Source organism: Micropterus dolomieu, linkage group LG02 (assembly GCF_021292245.1).
Source record: "Micropterus dolomieu isolate WLL.071019.BEF.003 ecotype Adirondacks linkage group LG02, ASM2129224v1, whole genome shotgun sequence".
In the NCBI taxonomy this organism is placed as follows: Eukaryota; Metazoa; Chordata; class Actinopteri; order Centrarchiformes; family Centrarchidae; genus Micropterus; species Micropterus dolomieu.
Genome location: NC_060151.1, coordinates 25920396 through 25939244, shown reverse-complemented (window position 1 = coordinate 25939244; position 18849 = coordinate 25920396). Strand labels below are relative to the sequence as shown.

Genomic DNA, 18849 nt, shown 5'->3' with positions numbered 1-18849 from the left:
CATTGGCTCAGTATTTTACAACAATGTATTTTTGGGAGGTGATGTATATGAATATATGCAAAGTAGGGCATCTAAAATATGAATATTTGAAGTTGTGTGCTGTTGAACTGTGTCCTCAACATCTCTATATTCTACTTTACTGAAAACATGAATTTCTTCACAGAAAAAGTGCCATTCACTATTGAGGTTTGAAAAAAGCTTGCTGATTGACAAGCTAGTGCAGCAGTACCTTTAACTATTAACAGTATAAGTACACAAGTGTAAAATACTCTATGGTAACAAAAAAGTCTTAGTTGAATTACATGTTAGTGTGCAAAAGTATGTCAAGTAGAATGGCCATGTAAATTTCCATCAGTCTTAAAATGAACCCACAATGTGATTTGGTTCTCAAAAAAAACAAAAAGAATGGTTGATAGCAACACCACATACATGAGTAATTTATTTAAAAACCTTGTACAGAAAATAAAGCCCCTGTTAAAATGATAGATTTGAGACCAAAACCCTGGATGAAGAGATTGAAGAAAGATTCAGGGCAAAAACATGAATGCTGCTAGTGGCCGTGATGGTGATGGTTGTGATTCATTTGATGATGCTGAACATAATTCATGTATAGAGCTCAAAGTCAAGTCTCTTGGAGTTGTAGAACTGAGATCCCTCCTGGTCCTTTCGCCTGCAGTAAACACCACTGCTGAAATAGCCTTCATCCACCCAGTCCTGAACAAACAGAGAATAAGAAGATTAAAACACACCTGGTCAGATTGAGGTTAAAGGTAGAACTGGCCTGCAAGTCAACAATCCAGTAAAGATAACTAGATTAACTAATAGGTTTGCAGTCACATTAGTTTGCAAGAAACAAACAAAATAAATGAGTAAATAACTAAATAAAGTTGCTATTTAATGTGTCGGCATAGGCGCAAAGTTATACGATTTGTGCATGTACTTGATAACACTTTAAAACAGCCATTTCTGTTATGGCGATAAGCATGAAAACTTGAACTGTGTCCCAGTTAACTTACTTTAAAACATCATAAATAAGCAGAAAAATGTTAAGTCCCTTTTTGAGACCTTTTCAAATCTGCAGTCCACAATTTCCCGCTATTTTTATTATTCATTTTCTTTCTTTGTCATTCATGTTAATTGAAATAATAATTAGTCCAATGTCAGAATGCATATTTAAAAACAAAAGTGCCACAATCAAGAACACTCAAAGACATCAGTACACATACTAAATTTGTTTTATGTGCATTTTTACTATATATGTTATATCTGTAGGAAGCCATTTATTACACAACCTGTAACCAATGTGGAGCTTCCTGGAGAAGCCCACCGGTCCACAATATTACCTACAAACTCGAGAACTGAGTGTAAGACAATACCTGCATCTGCTGACTGGTGAAAGGGCCGTAAACTTCTGAATTATCCTCGTTGTCCCATTTGTACTCCCACAGCACTTCGTCATTCACTGAGAAGAAGATAAAACTGGATTAAACATAACCAAGATATTTTGTGATATTGAAGGGAATTGCATACAAGTAACACTAAGTAACCTCTTGTGTCGTCTGCCTCCCCTTTATCCTTTTGTCCGCCACCATGCTTATCATCAATTGTATCTGCGAACATGTCAAGTTCATCATCTTCTTCATCACTGTGTTTCTGCCTCACAGCTGGTTGCTTGCTGCTCATGCTTCTCATCAAATAGGCCAGTTTTTCATAAGTTTGCTGATAGATCTCAAACATCCCAGATCCAACCAATCTGTCAGCCAGTGCTGTGAGCCTGTCGAGCTTTTCTGTATCCCTTTTGGCCTCCTCTGTGGGTTCACTCTCTTCTCTCATCTTCCCCTTCTTACGTCCTCCAAGGCCTCCTAGCCGACGGAGCGCTGTAGCAACTGTCTCCCCAGGTAGCAACAGTTCGACTACAGCTTCGGTGAGCTGATGCTGTGTGTAGGATGCCAGCGGGTCCTCTGCAGGCTCCATCTCCTCCTCCTCCTCGTCTTCTTCATTTTCTCTGTCTGCCTGCTGCTCTTCCCTCCGTTTCTCATCCTCAGCCTCATCCTCATCTCCGACTCTGCGCTTCCGTTTGGCTCCAAGACCTTTCTTCTTTTGTTTGAAGGGTTGTTCTTTTATTCTCACCTGGAAGAAGTAGCATGTATTATTGCACATTGCTTGAAAGGTTTTCAAACATTAAGCAAAAGTCCCTAAAATGTAATTACCCAGTCAATGTTGTCAAGCCAGTTGTCTCTAATCTGTTGTTCCTTTTTGACGAAATAGTTTCCCTCTGAATCAAAATGTCCTTCCTGCATCTCCTCATCCAGGTTGAAAGGTGTAATCGGAACTCCCTCATCACAGTCGATTGTTGCTCCCTCTTGGCCTGAAAACGTAGTTAGCATTGTCAAAGGTGACTTAATTACTTCATGTTTAGGCAAAACACTTTCTTGCAAGACTCATGGCACTTGTATGAAACAGAAATAGACAAAAATCTGTCAAAGAATTCAGCCGCTTCATGTTCAAAGCTTGCTTCTTAATTCAAATTTTTATGTAGATTTAGACTCGAGAATAACATGTTAGTATGTGCTCAAAATTGTATGTGTAAAGTGAGCAAGACAACCTCTCTGCCATTTATCACTTCATAGTTACAGTTCAAATGATAACCAAGACATACCCTCAACGTCATCATTGGCCAGAATATCATATTTGCTGTTGTTAGTGTCATCTCCTTCATCCTCTTCATCGCTGTCGAGGGAATGTTTGCCCTTAAATCTGGAGCCTGGCCCACTCACAGCCTCACAAGTCTAGTTCAAGAGTAACAGAAAGACGCATATCATTATATAAAAACATTAAAAGTAATACATTCATCCATTTTCTTGCTAGATTTAAAGATTTATTTCTGTGTCCTGACATTAATTTAGCTCTTTAGCGTGGGTCCATGTGTCTGTCTGACAGGTTAAAAGTGTAGGTCTGCACTTTTGAGTCTTAAGGGTTAGATGCGCTGAAAAGTCCTCACAAAGGAAAAGAAAGAAATGATCCTGCACAAATCCAAAGCATGCAGCTACAATCAATGACATGGTGTGTGAAGACAAATGATCAACTCCTCCTTACAGATTATTTAACTTGCATGGTAATCTACTAGAGTTTGGAGAGTATAGTCTGGTCCAGTGACTTAGGGGGCTTTCACACCTACCTCGTTTGGTCCGGACTTTCGGACTTTTCAGTTTGGTCCGACCCAAAATTGCAGGTGTGAAACCTCCTCCGGACCACGCTCCGCAACAAACAGACAGAATTTGGTCCGACCAAAAGAGGTGGTCTCGGTCCGGATCAACGTGAACCATGGTTCAGCATTGCATTTTAGGATGGTTTTGGACTTTCAGACTATTTACAGGAAGTTCAGCGGTTGCCGTTTAAACCGGAAACAAATAAATGCACGGATAAATGCATTGAAATAAGGACACAATTATAAATCTCCCGTGACAGCTCATCTTTTGATACAGAGGGCGACTAGGCCTATAGTATCACACTGCCAACCATCTCTCAAGTGGACGTTTAATTGCGAATATGAACTAGCCTTCACTATAGTTGGTGCTGCAGGTAGTAGCCTAATACCATAATAATAACAATTCAGAGGCAAATATGCATATATACATGTTTTCATTCATTCATTCATGTCAAAGCTCCCCGCTGAACTGTTTAATAAACCAATCAATGTCAAGTACAGGGAGACGCAGCCAACATAGATGATGACGACAGGACGCAGGTCTGTCATGTAGCCTAAAGTCCTTTAGAATGTTTCAAAATGTATCACAACATGAACTTTGGTGCAGACTTTTGAGTGTGAGCCCTCTTATTCGTCCCTGAACCAGGGGGAATCCAGCGATGAGTTTATTATTGTCTTTTGTAATGGTATTTTTGGAGTGCAAAGTTTTACACTGATCATGGTATTCTGGCTATATCATATCCTTTGTAAAAGAAGTCACCTGTAAGCAGTTGGGTACATTAGTTAATCCTTAAATGAACAGTGATCTGATTCAAAGCAAAGACGTGCTACCTTTTTACTTGGAAGTTCGTCATCCAAGTCCAACTCCCCGGTCCCGTCCTCAAATGTTACTTTCCTCTTCGACATGGTGCTACAGAGGGCAAGACAGTAACTCTTTTATTCCTCAAACGCAACTGTAACATTAATAGTGAGCAGCTTTATAACACGTTCACAGAGCACATTCTTGTAACGCTGCGACTGGGGAACCCATGTTAGCTTTGTTGCTAAACATGTTAGCCAACAGCAGCACAGACACACAGCCCGCGCAGAACAAGTAAAGCCTCTCTCAGCAAAGTCCAAAATCTTGCTGGAGGTACATTTATATTTAGTTAACTACTACAATATAACCCGTCTGTGAACATATGCAAACAAGTCTCAGAAACTGAGATTAAGCTGGAAAATGTGGCAAAACCTGGTCAAAATAACTCATGCGACGTTCGTTTTCGTTTCTTCTTCGCTTGTTTTCGTCTCTTTCTTGGTTGGTAAACAACGAGACGGCGCACTACTGCCACCACCTGGTGAGGATCGTATTTTTTAAATCTCTAAAATTGAATTGCTGCATTAAAAACAAATACTATCTTTCCTAGATTCTGACAATGAAACAATAAAATGTAAAACTCAAAAAAGACCGGAAGAAAATTTTACATTTTAAGCTAAGTTAAGTTAATTTTTCATGAATATATAACACAGAAATGGGCAGCACGGTGGTGCAGTGTAGAGCAAACATGTACCTTGGTCTTTCCTGGCCTTTCTGTGTGGAGTTTGCATGTTCTCCTTGTGTCTGCGTGGGTTCTCTCCCACTGTCCAAGGACATGCAGGCTAGGTTAAATGGTGACTCTACTCTTAGGTGTGACTGGTTGTGTTGGTCCTGCGAAGGACTGGCGACCTGTCCAGGGTGCACATAGACAAATAAACAGGTCAACAGAAAAATTTAATAATACTAAGAATAATGTTTAATTCTCAGTCTCAGGAGTCTGAAATTTGAATCCCGTTTGAATGGTTATAGTATAAAGTATAATATAGAATAAACATGCATATTGTGAATTTGATGCCTGACCAGGGTCCATGACTGAAATGTTGTATTTAAAAAACAAACAAAAAACAAAATAAAACACATATAAACTTAACGACAGTGTGCAGGAATTTAACACTTTCTGTGAAACTCTTCTAGTTTCTGCATTGAGGTTTAACCCATGGCCGTACAGTATATAAAGCCCTGTAAATCTTTTCACCTGGGACTCTTTTAGTTTTGGAATTCCTTGAGGTCCTTACAGATAAAAAGGATAAGTGTGTGTCAAAAATAGACACACCAAAAACAAGTGAAGAAATGTAGAGGGACATTTGCAAGAGGTCATGTAATGTCTGTCTGCCTTTATTATTCTTATTTAGCAGTTAGTTAAATAAAGAGAGATGGATTCGGTCATGGCATTGCTTTAAAGGCAGATCATTTGACACACAATAGCAGATATTTCACTATGTCTGAAAATAAGCTGTGTATCTCCCTAAAGAATCAATCATCTACCAGGGGACATTTGATTTTCTCACCATCAGAGATTAAAATTAATTTGAAATTTTAAAAAAGTAACACAAAATGCAGAAGTGAAAGAGAGCTAAGGCCTCAAACTGCACTTCAGTATCCAGCATCTCACTTCCAGGTAGCTGTTCACATCTAGGAGGTTGGTTTCAACTGCTTAGTTTGGCTGATCTGCCGGCTCAGGGTCGACTGAAGCGCAGAGGAGAGAGAATATAACGTGTCAGGATTTTGTTACCAGGAAGTGGGTCGAGTTATTTATATTTCAACACCCGTCGTACCACTCGTACCCAAGGGAGAACCAACGGTAGTAACCTGAAACTATATATTCAAACATTGTCTGGTTCTGGATGCGTCAAACCGATAGAGAACAATTGGATTCACGTTTAGGAACTCTGAGGACCAGAAGAAACTATCTGTAAATGTAAATAATGTAAATACTGTGTGGAAGGGTGAAGTGACCCTGTGATTCAACACTGGCAGTGGTAAGTTTCTATTTTCTATTCAGTTGGTGACAATGTCTGCTGCTTTTAAAGCTTACAATGGTGTTGATATGAAATGTAAAATCTTACATGCACTGCACTGTTTCACTTTACCTACTGTATATACTACTTATGTTAACCTGTTTATATCTCTGTGTTATACATGTATGTGTGTATATGGGCGTGAATACAGTATATATGTATACATACAGTACATATGTGTGTAAACCGGTACGTTCCTAATTGTACATAACTGGTTCTTACTAAGCACATATATTTACTACATTAATATTACAGTGTGCCGATACTTGGAGGATATTTAATATCTATCTATTTAACTGAACTTAAAAGAAAATAATAACTTATTGTGGTTTCTAGTTATAGTACAATCATTTTAATGGTTTTTGTGTTTCTGGAATTAGTTTTTTAGTATTTCAAATTCTAAATGTAAAAGCACGTTTCTTTAGGCGTTGGGATGAAGCTCCATCAGAAGATTTTGACCCATTACCTATCATGCACCTCTCCGGTTGATAAAGAAGGATATCTCTACAAAAAGGTTTGGATTAACATATAAAACACATACAACATAAAATAACTGATTCCCATATGATAATCCTGCTTTACTTTGACATCTTTCTTCATAGAAAGAGCGAACTGCCACCTACCAGCGGCGATGGTTTGTCCTGAAGGCAAACATGCTTTTCTACCAGGAGCGCCCAGCTGACCGACACCTGCTGGGTGTCATCGTGCTGGAGGGGTGTGCAGTCCGGCACTCGGAGTCTGATGGACAGTTTGCCTTTTCCCTGGTGTTTGAAGGGCCTGGACTCAAAACCTACAGATTTGCAGCAGGGGATCGTCAGACTCTAGAGAGCTGGGTGAAAGCTTTGCTCTCAGCCAGTCACTGTTACCTCTCCCTGCTGGTGAGAGACTTGGGGAGGCAGTATGAAGGTTGGTTATGTGTTATGAGTGTTGTGGCCTTGTTCTTTATATTGGTGCTACTGCCCTTTCTGTAGACTGAAGTTTATGTTTTTTGGGGCCTTTAAAGAAGTGTAGTCTTTTATGGGCAACTTTTATTGGCTGCATCATACATTCTGTATTTTTTTACTTCATAAACATTGTTTGAAAGTAGAAAATAGCATTAGTTGAGCAGTACACCATCCAGGTACTTATTGTGCACTTAATTTAGCCATAACTGTCACTGTGACACACTTGTGCAGTCAAAATAGCAAGTGTAACACAGCACACTGACACAGCACAAGGGAGGACTGACAGCTAGTGTCAGGCTCAGGAAGTTACTGCTCCCATCCAAGAAGCAGTCTCGCACATAACCACCAGTATTATAATTGTTGTTTTTACACTTTATTTGTGTACAGATGAAACAATTGAGGAATAAACTGTTAATTAGTTATCTTCATTAGTGCTGGTAGCTGTAATTATGTTGTCCACTGTTATATGTCCACTGTTTCCAGTCTTTGTGCTAAGCTAAGCTAACTGGCTGCTTGTACCCAGATATGTGGTATTGATCTTCTCATTTAACATATTTCTCATGAATGTCAAATCATTCTTTTGCACTATTATGTAAATAATATTTATTATTAGTTATTATGAGTAGCCTGTGTTTTTGTTAACTTCTTGTTTTCTATCTGCAGAAGCAAAAAAGCAACAAGCCTCTGGTGAATCCAGTCACAGCTCCTCTGTAAGTGACCCTAAACAGTCCACATTCAATCATTTCACTGTGCAGCGGCCAACAGCAGTGGTCAGGGAGGGGAGAAGCTTCAGTGCCAGCACTGTTTTACAAGCACCTTCTAAAGTGGTATCTAAGAAGTCCCCTAAACTGTGGCTGAGGAGAAATGCTCATGTCACACCACTTAATGGACCGGCACCTTTGTACGGCGAATGGCCTTTGGTGGGTTATGATACACTTGAGGAGTTTAGCAAACTTCATGATTATTATGGCCAAGAAGTGAAGAAAGCAAGAGAGGAATGGCTGAGGAGCCGACAAGCAGAAGAGGAACACATTGAGGGGGATCTCATTGACCTGGGCTGAAAAAAAAACTTACAACTTAGCCACTTAAGAGGAAGTGAGATGGAGTGGTTCATGTGTGTTAAAGAGGAACTTCACTGAAAGTGTTAGGAGTTTTGTATTTACAAACATAGAGTTTGATGCCCAGACCTATGAATGTGCTCAATGTCCATTTCATGTGATGAGTTTAGAACATTTGTATGTTAATTTTGTTTTAAAGTAATTTTCCAGATTTTCCTGAGCCAAGCCAGCCTTACAGTGTTTACGAGATGTAACAAAGAGGAAGCAAGGAACTTGCCCACAAAGGGTCACATAGGGCAGATACTGCAGGTGTTTGCACATCTGCACCTTTTGGACAACAATGTGGACATGATAGGCCCTTTTCACATCATTTCGACTACTGTTACTAATAACCTTAACAATGTCTCAGTTCTATTTAACTGCCATGACAGTTTAACAGTGAGCCAGCATGCACAATAACAGGGCCTGAAGCGAAACTGAAGCATCTAAATGGAATTCAGCCATGATTCATTTTATTATTTACACCTGTTCGTTTCCTACTGTGACATGTCAAAGGGCCTTTTCCTTGTTTGTTCTCATGTTCTTACTGCTAATTGGAACCTGCACTCCTGCTGCTAATTGCATATGTACAACAATGCCCTGAGCACTGACTATTCACATGTAGTGCAATTAAGAATTTTATCCATGTCATGGAAAAGAAATCTGATACAGTATTATACATTTTTCATTGCATGAAAAATAAAATTTACCTGTTGTCTCAAATGTCTCATAATCAGTTATACAGCTATACATGTCTGATATAAAGTAATATACTCTGACAAAAAATACAAACACAAATATAATTTTATTTCATGCACATTGTGAAGTTTTATAAAAAAAAAGAAAAAGATTCCAGTAGAATCACAGGGAAATAAATGGACATAAGCACAAGACATCTATAATTTTCCTTTTTACCGTACATAATAAACTTTTTTCAGAACAGAACTTTAGACACATTATAGCAGTAAAATTACAGATGTTATTAATTATATTAACAGTGGCTCTGTACTATTCTAGTGTGCCTGAAGCAGCTAAAGTGAATTTTGCCATTATTCATTTGTTTTTAATATTAACTGTTGACAATGACACAAAAAATACAAAGACAACTTTGGTCTCTGGCACAGTTCATAAAGGTTTAAATCATAAAAACCACTTTCCACTAGAAATACAAGGAAGCATAAGATAAGATTTTTTTATCCCAAAGGAAATTCTTAAAGCGAGAGAGAGAATTTGTCCATTTTACAGTCATAAAGAAATGGGATCTTTTGTTTCCACATTTATCTCAGTTAAAGGTAGGATTTTGTTCAGTCAAGTCCTTGAAGCGAGCAGATAAAAATGATTTGTGGATGATTGCCACAGAGTGAGGAAAACCTATTTTAAATTAGATTCAACTTTATTTTCTCTGTGCAGAGTACGGGTACAGAGCTAATGAAATGAGGTTAGCATCTAACCAGAAGTGCAGAAATATAGTTTTTGTGGATGAAGTCAGTACTCCATCCTAAGTTTTGCTACATCTTACAGTAAAGGTGCATTATCCAAATATGATACAGTACATGTGAATATATTAAAAATGTATAGAGGACAAGTGGACAGATTTAGATAATGGACAGTGCAAATGTAAGGTTGTACGTACAGTAGAACAGCATCTATGCATTTGGTAAGTATGACAATGTATACACAGCAGGTTATATATACAGTAATACTATTTAACAGTGCAGGGGTTCAATCTGTGCAAAAATATGAATAGTGAAAATAGCATGTGTGTTAAAGTGTGAACAGCTCAGTATGAGTGCAAAGGTGCGATTAGATTGAAGGTGTAGAGTTCAAGAGGGTCACAGCCTCAGGGATGAAGCTCATTCTGAGCCTGCTGGTGTCAGAGCGTAGGCACCTGAAACTTGGTTACATTGTAGGAGCAATGTCTGACCCATGTTCTATGACAGTCAGTGGAGGATGTAAACAACAGAGGGCGCTGCAGGAACAGTGTGCTGATTCTGGGCTTGAGAGAACCACCAGATTTGAGAGTAATCTTAAAGGTGTGATTTTTGTCAGAAATCAGTGATTAATGTAAGTATGCAAGAGAGACAAAAAGTAATACAACTGGTATTAAAACTGACAGGTTAAATGTTTTGGGAAATGAAGTACCTTAAATTGAGTTATCCATTAATTTATGTGGATTATTACAACATGTCTGACTGTAATTACCATTGAATTTACCTGGGTTAGTTGGACAAAGTAACTGCTCCAGAGGTACAAAATGTGGTCATTTGTAAGTGTAATAATTTTTACAACTAAACTGTTCATTTAACTGCCACGCCTTACCTCCAAGTTCAAAGCCACCAGACTGAAAAAAGCTAAAGTTGACATCTGACATGCCCTTTAAAGTTACTGCATGGTGATCAATAAACCTCTATCCTTTATGGACTCAAATAACAAAACAGGGCAACCTGAGGCTGGAAGGTAATCAAACACACCAGAACAGAATATTACAAACATTCACGTTTCCTAAATCACTTCCTTCAGGTCGCCTTCCTCCATATGACAAGCTGGGAGCTTCTCTACATTCCAGACCCTACAGATAGACATACCAATCACCTAAAAAGTGATAGATGGCTTCAGAGGAGCGTGGCAAGACGTGTCACATTACAGCAACGGCCCCCTGAAATGTACACATGTATGGAAACACTTCCTCACGATTGCATGGTGTAAACACATTGTGAAGTGAGACCATTTTGGGTTTTATTACAAGTGTGTTGTTAAGTCAGCAGCTGACACATCTGTGAAAAGTTTGAGATGGCACAGCTGATTCTTTACCTGTCACTCATAACATGAAATGAGTTGACCAAAACTGCTAAAAGGGTAATAAATACAATATTTAAGAGTTTATAGAAACAGTTTAATACTTACTATTTATGTCCAAATCAAGACAGAAAACAAGGTAGAGAATTCATAGAGAATGTAATGCTAAAGTGCAAAATTACAGATGACACGCAGTTGACCCATCAGTCTACGCCTACACTTTCTTTTTAAAAGTAGAAATCACAGTCAGAACAGTCATATTTCATTTCTGCAACAAGGTGGTGAAAATCAAGTCAACCGGGGTTCAAAGGTCAACAGGAACACAAGGGGAGGACTGAAAGCTAGCGTCAGGCTGCGGGTGTTCTGAACGCCCAACATAAACAAACGTCTGTCTAATCTAAATTATTGCAGGAGTGGAAACCAGTAAAGAGCAGAGACATGACTCATCATCGACCATCAGAGTGTCACATTGAGGACATCAGTGGAAACACAAACAGTCACAATGAGAGCGGTGAGAGAGGGGACAAAAATACTTTTCTGCAACAGACAAGATTAACAAAGTTGTTGATGAAATGAAAACAGATTATGTCTGAGGTAAATCTGGATATAAAAGATGAAAAAATTAATAAAGGAAAGCATTTTGCTCAGAGGGGCCAACACATTGGCAGACTGTCAAGTTTATTTAGCTATTTTGGTCGCCTTCAGCTGTCCCTTTTATGTTGTTCTGGGAATGTCTGCTGCCATCACCCAGCCAAGTAATCCCCTTCTATTTAAGGGGGGAGGGATGGTGGACGGCGTGAGAGGGGGGCTGGGGCCAAACAGGTGGGAAAGTGTTCATGTCTGAGGCCAATCACCAAACACACACCTTTGTAGTAATGAGAAAGTGTGACAGCAGCCAGAGGTTAACGGTGCTTTCACCTGGCTGGCATGTTGTTGTTCATTTAATGTTGACAGCTAACCTCATCTTGTCCCCAGAAAACAAAACTAAAAAAACAGGAAACAGACACAAGAAACCTCAAACATGAACCACATCTTTATCTGACAAAAATAGATGCTTTGACATTTGAGCGACTTCTGCTCATAATAAATATAACTGTGAAAAACAATTTTCCAATTACGTAATTGCATTTAATGCATTTACTCAAATACTGCAATTAAGTATTTTACTTGAGTACTCCTATTTCAGTTTTATTCTTCTTTTTACTTCTATGCCTCTACATTTCAAGCAGACATTGTATTGCTTTACTCCACTACATTTATCGGATTTAGTTGCTTTACAAATTTTGCTTTAAGCCCATTATAAAGCATTGTTAAAGATTAAAACAATGGTTTCCAAACCTTTGGCTTGTGACTCATTACAAAAAAAGCAGTGTCTACATGAGAATAAAATAATTAAAATAATTTTTGAGACCCAAAGAGGTAAAATTATCCGATAATTCACTAAAAAGCAACAATTGGAGAAAAGTCTGCAGTTACACTGGTCACCGGGCAATTTTTCTGCAGAGTGCTTTTATTTCTGATACTTTAAGTACCTTTGCTGATAATACTGTACTAACTTATTTATTTTCAGTTTTTTATTTATCAGTGGATTTATTTTTGCTTTTGTTTCTTTTTGCCTCCTGGATTTTAATGTATTTTATTGTTTTGGGCTTCACAATCAAAGATAATGATGTTAATAACAATAATGCCAAAGATTATGACCCTGACCATGACAAAACAACAATAATATTGATAATGATAATGACTGATTATTAAATAGTTACCAATACTAATACATTCTTGAAAGGTGAGATTGTTGTATAGTTTTCTTTTACAACTATATATAGTATGGTCAATACACCCAATTCATCATGATAGAGTAGAACAAGTAAATAAATGTTCTTAATAAAGTAAAGCCCAGTAAACATTTACATGAATGCATCAGAATACAGGAGAGATATATTGTATGCAATACGTACTACACTGTGTGAGCACGAAGGTCCAAAGATATATAAAGATATTTGGTAATGAACCTGACAGCTATTCATGCAATGATACATATTTGGTGTTACTACCGAGCCCCCTCCATCATAACGTCTGTGGGAAAATCCTAAATTTGACATTAGCATCAGTACTTTGTCGCAACTTAAAATGAGAAAGCCAAGTCGTGCACATACAGGGTAAAAGCTGCATCAGTTGCTGAGGGTATAGAATGCTTGTATGCCAGTCTGTAATATCGCAATGGACATCACAAACCAAAAATAAAGTCAGCAAGTGGCCGCTGTGCCTCTCTGCAGGCAGATGGTGGTGGACAGAAGGAGGGTGGAGAGACAGTGTCCAGTGGTCCAACGAACTTCTATGTCCCGAATGTCCTTATTAGTCCACGTGGGACTGCAGACCTGCAGCATGGTCCCTCAGCTATCAGGTTTACTTAATTCCAAGACTCCTGGGTCTATTTCTGATCTCTAGTAAGGCGATACACTGTTCCGCCATTCTGTCTCCTCCACTTTTGCCATCAGTTCATCCTTGAGCATGCCCCCCCACCACACCCCCCTTCATAACCCCCCAAAACACCCACCCTCTCTTTTTTATCCCATCCAAACTTGAGGCTGTGGCTAAAGTTAGATTGGCCAGTGTTGGGGTATATAAGCCCCCGGGGAGCTACGTATAACGCGGCTTCACAAGGTCTTCTCCCTCTTGATCATCCTAACCTCCGCTCATACCGTCTCAAGATGGTGAGTACCAGGGTTCCCACATCCCTGCACTCTGCTGATGGAAATAACTACAGGGGAATCAAGACAACCCTCTGGATTAACTTTTCGATGAACGTTTTGTCGAAGCTTGAACTAATATTAACAAAAAGATGGGAACATTTGTCATCACTTGCAGTAGATCGAGTGATTTTGGACATTTCTTTGTGGATTTTTGGATGATTGCAGGTGTTCTTGGTGATGCACTTCACTTCATAATGCACTTGCACTGGCATTGCATGCCAAACTCAAATATTTGCAGGGACAAATTAAGGAAAAGGATTCTTTTAAAACTCATAAGCCAAATGCATGTCACAGATAGTGGTAGGGACTGGTAGTCAGATCAAAAATGTCTTTACTAACCTGAGGACTGCACCTGAACTTCTGCTGATCTGCTAGAGCAGTAGTTCCCATCCTTTGGATCAAGACCAGATAAATCTGAGGGGTTGTGACCTGATCAATGGGACACGAAAGAAAAAACTCTATATACATTTTTCAACCTTTTCTCTAACCTTTGTTTTTGTAATTTTACCCTTTAAGGCTTCTAACAGTTATCCCTATTAAACAATGAAAATTAAAGAAGTTCACAGGGGGAAATTACAGTTTTTGTTGAATATATGCAGGTTCACATTGGTTAATTGTAAGGCACCACAAGCCAAACCTGTTGGGAACCACTGCCTGTACAGCACTCAGTAGCATCAATTTGAGTTTTTGCCAAAAGCTAATTGATTTACTCTAAGATTTCACTCATGTGTTTGTCCACCAGGCACCAAAGAAGGCCAAGAGGAGGGCAGCAGCAGCAGAAGGCGGCTCCTCCAATGTGTTCTCTATGTTTGAGCAGAGCCAGATTCAGGAGTACAAAGAGGTGAGGTTTGTCCAGCCACACAGCTGTCCTTCACCCCTGCAGGAGTTCCTTTATTCTACTATTAACATCATTAATGGCAGCCTAGGAAGCATTAGACATCTGCGTTGCCTCTGGTTAGTTGATAGACAGAATTTCAGATTCTAAATTACTGCTGGTGTATTTTCAAATCAATTTCTTGTAGACGGTAACCAAAATTAGAGTTTGGTTAAGCAGCTCTCAGATCCATTTTCACGTCAGTTGCTATTTTGCGTGCCCTCCTCTTCTCCCCTGACAATTTAATAATCGCGAGAATGTCATTAGGAGGAGCACTGAAATTTCTGACGCCATCTGAGGCTCTCGACGTTTTGTTCACCTTTGACCACCCCCAGCTGTCACTCAGACATCTCGGACCGAGGCCACGCTTATTATAATGCAGAACAGATAATATAACATTTGATGTTTTTAAAACTTTACTTTTATTGCTATGTGTGCTCAATTGCAAACTGTTCACTTTTAAAAGTTATTTGATGAGAAGAGAAAGACCTAAAGGCAAAAGGAGAAAAAAGTGTACAAATGAGGCGTGAAAGGCGTGTGCTGGAGTTCAGTGAGGTCAGGGAGATAGGATTTTATAAGGATGGGCTGTCAAGAGATTGGATAATGATGGTGTGTGTGATGTGCTGCGAATAGAAGAAACATATCTCCTGTGATAAATGATACAGGGGCTGCTTGAGTGCCACTTAGGGAATGTATGACATGATGATTAGGATGATCTTAGCACGTTGCACAGTTTGAAAGATAGCAGCCGGGGGTTGGGGTGGGGCATGTAGGGGTTTATATCAGTTGGATGTGTTTGTTAAGTTCAAGTCCAAGGGGTTATCTTAAGTTTCATAGACGTGAATTGCACAGGGTCAGCAGCTGTTCTCTAATGATACTTTACCAGATTAACATGTAAGAAAAGACTCCCCATCTTAAGGATCCCCCCGCCCACTACTGTCACTACAGTCACTACAGTTAGGTCTGACAATGTGTGTGCAGCTTTTTTCTTGCACAGTATCCTCTAACATTTGTACAGCACTGTGTCAAAGATACTCGCCAGCTGCTACTTTAATGGACTAACTGTTGACTGAGGAGTCTCTAAAAGTGTAAAGAGGTCTCCTCACCCCTCATCCATCCACACAACTCGCGTGCCCTCTCCCGATCTGTCCTCAGTGCTTCCTTCAAGAAATAAACCTAATCTGTATCTCTTCTGTTTAGGCTTTCACAATCATTGACCAGAACAGAGATGGTATCATCAGCAAAGATGACCTGAGGGACGTGCTGGCTTCAATGGGTGAGTGGTGGCAATAAATAATAAATGATACATCTACAGTGGAAAAGTACGTGTGACTATGTGTTTCATGTTCTCTTGTACTAATGCAAATTTTTGGGCTATTCAGGCCAGCTGAACGTGAAGAATGAGGAGCTGGAGGCCATGATCAAGGAGGCCAGCGGCCCCATCAACTTCACCGTCTTCCTCACCATGTTTGGAGAGAAGCTGAAGGGTGGGCATCTAATTTTTAACTGTCACTCCCAAATTGTTGTGTGTTTTACACTATTTACACTACTTTAGTACAATACTGAAGTAGTGCATTCAGTTGCAGTGGTGGGAAGTAATTAAGTACTTCTACTCAAGTTGTACAATTTTAAGGTACTTGTACTTTACTTAAGTAAGTTTTATGTTACTTCATACCTCTACTCCATTACATTTCAGAGGGGACATTTGTACTTGCTCCACTGTGTCAATTTACAGTAATAGTTACTTTTCAGATCAAGATTTTATATGCAAAATATATGATGAGTTTATTATATACATGCATTCCCCTACAGTGTATAAAACCTAGCTCCATGTTGACCAACTACAACATTTACGTACTGCTTACATATAAATATGATATGATAATGAATGATAATGCTGTTCTGTGTAATAAGTACTTTCCATACTTTAAGTACACATTGTTGCTTATATATCTACACTTACTTTTATTAATGTATACTTTTTACTTACTTTTATAATATATATCATAATGGAGTATTTTTATTATGTGGTATTGTTACTTTTACGTTGCATTTACGTTTAAGTTGTGAATGCTTCTTACGGCGTAAAGGTTAACTGACCTCTTCCTCCTGTCCTCGCCAGGTGCTGACCCCGAGGACGTTATTCTTAGCGCCTTTAAGGTCCTGGACCCCGAGGGTACTGGATCCATCAAGAAGGAATTGTGAGCACTTTTAAAAAATGATTTTAATAATAATAATAATAATAATAATAATAATAATAATCCTTATTTGTAGAGCACTTTTCAAAAACAAGTTACAAAGTGCTTTAACAAGTGTAAAGAATAATACAAAAAAACAATGTTCACCACACGAGTCCAAAAAGGTTAAAATAAAATTTTAACCTCCAAAATCTGTTTTCCCATTCTAGCCTTCAGGAGCTCCTGACCACTCAGTGCGACAGGTTTACCCCGGAGGAGGTAAAATCACCTACAAATACTAATGTTTTTGGCACACTGGCTCGTTGCCCACTATTACTCAACATATCCTGAAGCACAAGTAATCAGTGCGGGAGACAATCATCCACCAGCAACACATAGATTTGCTTTTATGAGTTTATTTAACAATAGTAGAAATATAGAATTCTTAGTCTGTGCAACTCAGACTAGTTTCTCTTAGTTGTTTTCACTTTTCAGTTGTTACAGATTCAAAATCCAAAATACAGGGAAAACCAAACATGATGAAAGCAGAGAATTCAAGTGGGGAATACATTTCTTGGTCACCTGCCTTTATGTCTATACTGTCCTTAAATCTATCCAGATCCAAATATGATAGTGACATCATTGTTTGCAAATAAGGTGATTTATCACATCTGTGAGGTTCTCCCCCTAAATCCATAGGGAAAATGTAATTTTGTTTAATTACACCATTCATTGTAAGACTGAAAGGTTCCTTTTAGGACTTTTTAAAGTGTATAATTTAAACAAGAGTATTAGTTGGCAAAGCCATAAATTTTAACCTGAGTTAAAATCTTAATTATTTTGTTAAGTATGGTGTCTTTAAAGGTAATTCTTTATTCTTCCAATCCTCATTTTCTCCCTCAGATTAAGAACATGTGGGCCGCCTTCCCCCCAGATGTTGCCGGCAATGTAGACTACAAGAACATCTGCTATGTCATCACACACGGAGAGGAGAAGGAGGAGTAAAGAGAAAGCTAGAAGACAAAAAAAGACAACAATCCCTTTGCTATTCTGTCTTCCCTGCATTTTCTTTCCTCTTCTTCCCCCCATCCCCACTCACCTTTTGTGTAAACCCATGTGCTCAGCTGCTCACGTTCAACCAAAGACTTGTCACACTGACACATGAGGATGCCCATGGGATGTCTATGTTTGCTTATGGGGAATAGGATTGATTTTCAATAAAATCCTTAAATAAGATCCTGCAACATCATTTCCATCCAAAAGCTTTTCTCAAAAACCTTTTCTTTCCTTGCAACCACCTTCTGTCCTCTCACCTCTGTCTCTGTCTGCCCTGACACTTCAGCCTCTGAGGTGTTTGTGGAAATGAAATGTGTCCTTCTGCTTCCCTCAGTACGTGCGAGGAGAAGACGGGTTTACTACAGGGAGTGCACACAAAACACGAGGACATCATTCCAAATTTTGAAGACGTCCTCTTGGGTGGAAGAGGTGAGAGGAGGGAGAGCATTTGCAGGCTAGAGAAGGGGAAAAGTTGCCTCCTTAAAGCGATGACAACTATTTTCCTTGAAAAGTCTAAAAAAAAAAAAAAAATGGCTGAAGGAGAGGAGAGAAAGGGCCGAAAGAAAACATTCAAGTCTTCGATTCTTTCCCTCCACTCCTTCCTGCATCCATTAAATCATCTTTTTTTCCATAAGCTGTCTCAACTTCAGTGACTGAGCTCTTCCTCGCCTTTCCTCTGTAATGAATAAAAGGGACAAACTGTGAATAAAATCTCTTTCCTTTTGTATAATAGTGTCTTGTTCAGTGGCTCTGTGGGACAGGGTTCGAGGGAGGTCTGGTGAAATAAATAGCAAAATCCCTCATGACTACACATCTAGTGACATCTTGTGGAGCTTCTTCACATCTCCATGTACAAACTATACATACTGTACAGATCAGCACACACTATATATTGTTGCACTAATGGTAAATAAATAACCAAACCACTTATATTACAGCAGTGACAGCTGACTTTCCCTCGTTATGTACATTTTAAACTGCATAAGCAGACGTACAACATGAACAAGAATGAGGTGGAATTCTTCATCACTCCTATAATTCATTTATCACGATGGTCATGTACAAACAGA

General features: G+C 39.0%; 3 protein-coding genes across 4 annotated transcripts; 2 read left to right on the top strand and 1 right to left on the bottom strand.

Moving 5' to 3' along the window:
- Positions 1-409: 409 nt before the first annotated feature.
- cd2bp2 (CD2 (cytoplasmic tail) binding protein 2) lies at positions 410-4526 on the bottom strand. Of its 2 annotated transcripts, XM_046042840.1 has the most exons (7): positions 4440-4526; positions 4040-4118; positions 2660-2789; positions 2211-2368; positions 1548-2130; positions 1377-1462; positions 410-714 (listed from the first exon to the last, which is right to left on the bottom strand). In XM_046042840.1, the coding sequence occupies exons 2-7, from the start codon at positions 4112-4114 to the stop codon at positions 604-606; spliced, it is 1143 nt and encodes a 380-aa protein (XP_045898796.1). In that variant the 5' UTR covers positions 4115-4118; positions 4440-4526; the 3' UTR covers positions 410-603. The 2 variants fall into 2 exon arrangements, with proteins under 2 accessions (XP_045898796.1, XP_045898802.1); XM_046042846.1 differs by lacking the exon at positions 4440-4526 and having other exon boundaries at positions 4040-4417.
- A 1244-nt stretch (positions 4527-5770) lies between these two features.
- pheta2 (PH domain containing endocytic trafficking adaptor 2) lies at positions 5771-8840 on the top strand. Its single transcript, XM_046041388.1, has 4 exons — positions 5771-6043; positions 6508-6596; positions 6685-6988; positions 7690-8840. Exons 2-4 carry the CDS (start codon positions 6516-6518, stop codon positions 8085-8087), a joined length of 783 nt encoding a protein of 260 aa, XP_045897344.1. The 5' UTR covers positions 5771-6043; positions 6508-6515; the 3' UTR covers positions 8088-8840.
- A 4763-nt stretch (positions 8841-13603) lies between these two features.
- On the top strand, positions 13604-18506 carry mylpfa (myosin light chain, phosphorylatable, fast skeletal muscle a). The gene is made up of 7 exons (XM_046035854.1): positions 13604-13633; positions 14415-14513; positions 15747-15822; positions 15929-16033; positions 16669-16747; positions 16954-17002; positions 17627-18506. The coding sequence occupies exons 1-7, from the start codon at positions 13631-13633 to the stop codon at positions 17726-17728; spliced, it is 513 nt and encodes a 170-aa protein (XP_045891810.1). The 5' UTR covers positions 13604-13630; the 3' UTR covers positions 17729-18506.
- Positions 18507-18849: the final 343 nt, after the last annotated feature.

What these genes read in the sequence shown, in the direction of transcription:
- pheta2 (XM_046041388.1), top strand. Translation starts at nt 6,516, where the DNA reads ATGAAGCTCCATCAGAAGATTTTGACCCATTACCTATCATGCACCTCT. An exon ending in AAGGATATCTCTACAAAAAG is followed by an intron (nt 6,597 to 6,684) that starts GTTTGGATTAAC and finishes CTTTCTTCATAG; the next exon opens with AAAGAGCGAACTGCCACCTA. An exon ending in CTTGGGGAGGCAGTATGAAG is followed by an intron (nt 6,989 to 7,689) that starts GTTGGTTATGTG and finishes TTCTATCTGCAG; the next exon opens with AAGCAAAAAAGCAACAAGCC.
- cd2bp2 (XM_046042840.1), bottom strand. Translation starts at nt 4,114, where the DNA reads ATGTCGAAGAGGAAAGTAACATTTGAGGACGGGACCGGGGAGTTGGAC. An exon ending in ACGAACTTCCAAGTAAAAAG is followed by an intron (nt 2,790 to 4,039) that starts GTAGCACGTCTT and finishes CTCTTGAACTAG; the next exon opens with ACTTGTGAGGCTGTGAGTGG. An exon ending in GGCTTGACAACATTGACTGG is followed by an intron (nt 2,131 to 2,210) that starts GTAATTACATTT and finishes TACTTCTTCCAG; the next exon opens with GTGAGAATAAAAGAACAACC.
- mylpfa (XM_046035854.1), top strand. An exon ending in AGATTCAGGAGTACAAAGAG is followed by an intron (nt 14,514 to 15,746) that starts GTGAGGTTTGTC and finishes TCTTCTGTTTAG; the next exon opens with GCTTTCACAATCATTGACCA. An exon ending in GGACGTGCTGGCTTCAATGG is followed by an intron (nt 15,823 to 15,928) that starts GTGAGTGGTGGC and finishes TGGGCTATTCAG; the next exon opens with GCCAGCTGAACGTGAAGAAT.